This window comes from Hydractinia symbiolongicarpus, chromosome 5 (genome assembly GCF_029227915.1).
Source record: "Hydractinia symbiolongicarpus strain clone_291-10 chromosome 5, HSymV2.1, whole genome shotgun sequence".
NCBI lineage: Eukaryota > Metazoa > Cnidaria > Hydrozoa > Anthoathecata > Hydractiniidae > Hydractinia > Hydractinia symbiolongicarpus.
In genome coordinates, this window is record NC_079879.1 from 10,296,660 (window position 1) to 10,301,828 (window position 5,169).

Genomic DNA, 5,169 nt, shown 5'->3' on the forward strand with positions numbered 1-5,169 from the left:
TTCACAAAATATTCCAATCCGTCCCCCCATATCTGAAAATGAATAGTGGAGGCGCTGAATATCGTGAGCTTTCAAGTAATATTTAATAATTAGTCTTTTCCCCATTAAAAGTCCACGGGAATTCGCCCGTTACTGTAAAATCAATAAAACTATATTACCTTGTGATTTGTAGCTCGAAAATTTCGTGCATGGTGTTAACATGATCCGGATTTTGCAAACAGACAGACAACGGATATTAGCACAGAAGCCATATTTTTGTGACAAATTTATTCTTCTGTATTAGGCATATTTTAACATGTACGTATAGGCAATATCTGAAAATACAAAAATGAAAACAGTTGTGCGACGTTAAAGACGTCATAATTTAGCCTCCTCCTCAGGACTTTTTAGGTTATTTGGATGTGCTGAATATAAAAGTCTAACAATACCCGGGACGAGGTTGGTCATAATTTATATTTGTTTTTCTTAAAATACGGACAAGGGATGATAGAGTCACAAAAGTAAGGCCTTATAACATCAGTGAAATTTCATTTCAGTCGGCAGTTTAGATGTGGCATACAAATTCACAAAGAATACTCGTCAAAAAATACGATAAGCAATTTTTAATGGGCGTTTGAAGAAATTTCCGTAAAAGTTTTAGTGTAAGAAATAAGTGGGTTATAAAGGCGTCAGACAATCTGTTTTAAGCAGTCTCATTCCATGGTTTTTCTCCCTTTCTGATATGTCAGTAACACACAGGAAAAAACCTGGGATTGAAGTTGGTGAGAAACTTTTAATGTGTATTTATTTTTGCAAACAACGCTTTTAAATGCTGGAAACAACTTTTACCTCCAATAACAGCGACGATCTCAACCTCGTCCCTAGGGCTCTTTTCACGCTTTGATATTTGGATGTTTGCAAATCGCGCTTTTAGGTCAGCGAGAAATAGCTCGTCTGCCACTCGCGGTGAAAATACAATTTTTTTGAGCCAATGACCAGGGCTTCTTTCTTGAACGCCCTTCTGATATTAAAATCATCTAAAACTTTATTTAGAATGTTGGTCACCTCTTTAAGAAAGGATTCGACCCTGTTTCAGTGGAAAATATTCAACTGGTGCGCAAGGTTTCCCATAAATTTATGATTTAAAAACTCTTAATCTCCAAATCGTTGTCTGTCTATACTGCCATAGCAACATCATACAACCTTCACGTATGATGTAAGATAGTTCTGCACGTGTTTTGGTTGCCATGGAGATATAAAAATGTTGTTAACCCTCGTGCTAAGATTAAAATGAATGTATTTATCACATTCTCATAAAATGAAACGAACAATAAATTTTTAAAGTGAAAACTTTTTGCATTTAATACCTCGTTCCCTGGTCCCTTAATGGTAATATGCCGGATTTATTGCATTAATAACGTGTCCGTCTTTTTTGATGTTTGACATTTTTGTTTAAATGAGAGAAGTGGTTACGGAAGACACCCAACGCGCTTGGAAACGCCTATTCTATTTAAGTTAGTATGTGGCTTTTCATTATGTCATTAATAAATGATACGTTCCTAAAATACTGAATTCCCCATTGGTGATTAATCGCCGCCCCCAGATTGACTGATCATAAAACAAGAACAATGAGGGTAGGCACACTTGTTTGCTATTGAAGCTTTCTATATTGATTTCACATTTGATTCAAATTGTATAACCACTTTTTCTTTTAAGCTATTGCCAAATTTTAAACCTTCCTGCGAAAACTTCCTAAATAAATAGGTTGCTTTGAATTAAATATTCTTGCAATAGGAAAACTTTCCTTTCCTTTGCATTGATAAAATTTTCTAATTGATCTGTGACGTCAATTTTCTTAAAAACGAAAACGGAAAGAGCATAGCTTGTGGACTATTGGCCATGTTCGAACTCATTTTGGCAAACAAAGGGTTAACAAATCCCTGCTGTACTGTGATTTAAAGTCTTATTTTCACAATTTTAACTTTTTAAAATTATTTGCCTTTTTATATGGATTTATTCACCATTTTATTGCACAATTTATTAATACAACAAAGTAATATTTCTTTCTGATTGCATTTTACTTTGAGCCACAACAATAACAAACTGTACTTTGAAAGTCATGTGATTGTTATCATATCGTTTTAATCTAGAAATTAGTCGAGAAACACGTTAGTTATATTTCCATGTTTAAATAAGTTACGTCAATGTGCTATTAATATAATCCGCCAATTAAGTAGATCATATAATCTTGTTAGTTTGTTTACATTTCTAATCATAACACTAGAAAATATTACAGGAAACATTTTCCATAAAACTCTCAGTTGTAAAAACATACAAATATTTATTTACGTCTTATTTATGTCTTTGTAAGCAAAAGTATTATGTTTCGTTTAATGTTTACTGGAAGGGTATTTAGAAGATATAAATCATTAACCATTTAAAATACCAACAACAATAAAGCTTATTTACCACAGACTAGGTTTTTTCTCATTTCTTATTCCAGACACTGAATTTAATAAAATTTAAAAAAGACATTAATTAAAGATATGACATAAGCGCCACAAAATACTCTAGAAAATGTTAATTACTTTCAGCATCATATCACATGATATCAAAAATAGAAACACTTCAATATTCTCATAAAAAACAAAGTCAGAAATTTCTGGGCAAGAAATTATATTTCCTATAGTGTTAAGTAAGGCCATACTGTTGCTAGGGCAATTTTTACTTAATGACATTTTAAAAATATATAACAACTAAACCCAATAAGTAACATTTCAGTTTTCGTAGAATAAAAAATGTCATAAAACAACATCAAATCATATTTATATATAGTTATACAATAAATCCGCAATGTCATGCAAAATGTAACCACATTTGGCATATTGTTTTTTCTTATGCTACGTAGTTCCTTACTCTTCAGTTTTGTTGCTCTACATAAATAAACTGTCAAGATCAACTGTCAAGAGCTGTAAAATTCATGGTGAGATATTCAAGTAATTTTACTTAAATACCTCACCATAACCTTTTTGAAAAACCACCAAAGTAGTTTCTTATAGCAATCATCACAAGTGCATAAGTGCTCACTTATATTGGAAGAACTTGTTTTGATGCAATGGTAAAAGCTGTTTGTTTAGCTCTTAATTCACACACAACGCTTAGCGTCCCACAAGGTCTCGGATTGACAATGTCCAATAGTTTTTTAATATTCTCACGCATTTGAATCAAATATATCTTTTGACGATGGAGACCGGTTCTGTTTTATTGGTATATTCTCTTCTTTTGTATCTTCACATATATGCAACGAATGATACAAACATCCAGTTTTTCTTCCATATAAAATACAGTCAAATGCAAACACAAAGAATGCACAAAATGAAATTGTTATTATCATAACAGCCCATTTTGTTGGTAGTACTTCACACCCCTTTTCACTTAACAAAGTTTCTGGAATAAAACATCTGCAGTCACTTTCTCGAACAAGTTTGTTTCGCTTATTACAGCGTTGGAAGAATTTTTGCTTACAAGTACAGGAACAATCAGTACTATTAAAATCTTGTTTTCTTGTACATTGTAAATCACACTGACATTGACAAAGATTGGGGTTCCATCTGTAATTCTCCCCACATTGCCCAGTAACTGATGGATTACACAAACATTTACACTGTTGTGTATCCCAGGTCTGTGTGCTGGAACATACCGACTTATCATAATAACACTCACACCCACAGGAGGTATGATTCTCTAACTTAATAGTTTCGTTTCTTTGTTCTAGCTCGTTGTACACGTGTAAAAATAGAATATCCGATTCTTTTTTTACACACTTTCTAAAATTTGGCTTATCACGACCACAAATACCTCCACATCGATGTAAAGACACCATAAGTGGGAAGTAGTTGTATGTATCTCCGTCAACTGCCACAAGCGTTTTTCTTGGTTTACATTCCTCATTTGGAAGATTTACCACTTCTTGCGATGAATTATTGCATAATACTTCTTTGTAATAAATGCCACACAGTATAATAACAACATATACAAAATTCATGATGTAATATTTTTAGAATCACAAGCTATAATGCAATATTAACAAAACGTCCTTTCGAGGTTTTACAACAAAAGACCACGACTTGTTGTTGTGTTTTGACAAATCGCATAAACTAAAAGTTATATTCCGTGATCCCGTCCGTGACGTCATTAAAACATGTGAGTCACACCACGACATGATACTCAAACACTGTTTGATTATGCTTTTTATTTATTTTTTATTATGTACAAGTTATATTGCGAGATTATCAAAACGTCAAGAAGAAAAACTAAAATCAACGTGGTCTACAAACTATAAACTAAACTTTATGACAAACATGTATTTATAGAATATGTCCTGGGAACGAGATTGCGCGCAACACTATTCTGCATGAAAATAACACAAAACATGCAAAACAATATATTCAGAGGTGTTCAAGCAGAATGATTTATATCCACCCAAAGGTTTAAATAGTTTTCTTCCAGTTAGAATTTATTGCGAATAAAAGTGACGAAGTAGGTCTTGGTGTACGGAGCATCATTCGAACGTTCTCAAGGGGGCAATCTCGTTTCCAGGGCTTTTTTCGCTTTCTGGTTTAATTGCTCCCCGCACAAAACGCGCCAGCCACATATCATAAAAGCCCTTGAAACGAGATTCCCACGAGGGGCTCTTAGTTTTTTATACCGGGATAACCAAATAACAGTAGACAGTATTTATGTCTTAATGAAAAATATTTTTTAATTCGCGTAAAATTAAGATTATTTTAATGACTTTTATTTACTCTATTTTACTAATACCCGCATTTGTTTGCATCTGCGCGATTCTATAGCGTGCTGTAGACACATGAAAGATATAGGTTAGCAAACGCGACATACGATCGACGGGCGACTTTCCGTGGAATTTTCCACAGGTAAAAATGACAAATGAATGGCATTCCTTTAAATTCCAAAACTAAATGAGCGCCCAGTAGTCCCGACATAAGAAATGTGGCACTGATTGTTCGAAGTTCTACAATCGTGGAGAAATTGAATTATCAATAAATTAAAGATTAATATATTTGGAGAGAATAAGCTTGTGAATAATTATTTTCTTTAAATGTATTTGGAGACTGGATTTTCCTGAATATTCTGAAAAATCAATATTGATGAACTAAATAGAACAAATGG

At 33.1% G+C, this 5,169-nt stretch overlaps 1 protein-coding gene across 1 annotated transcript; it reads right to left on the reverse strand.

Annotated features, from left to right (window-relative positions):
- Positions 1-2,096: 2,096 nt before the first annotated feature.
- LOC130644700 (vascular endothelial growth factor D-like) lies at positions 2,097-4,142 on the reverse strand. Its single transcript, XM_057450408.1, has one exon. The coding sequence runs from the start codon at positions 4,022-4,024 to the stop codon at positions 3,191-3,193; it is 834 nt and encodes a 277-aa protein (XP_057306391.1). The 5' UTR covers positions 4,025-4,142; the 3' UTR covers positions 2,097-3,190.
- Positions 4,143-5,169: the final 1,027 nt, after the last annotated feature.

What these genes read in the sequence shown, in the direction of transcription:
- LOC130644700 (XM_057450408.1), bottom strand. Translation starts at nt 4,024, where the DNA reads ATGAATTTTGTATATGTTGTTATTATACTGTGTGGCATTTATTACAAA.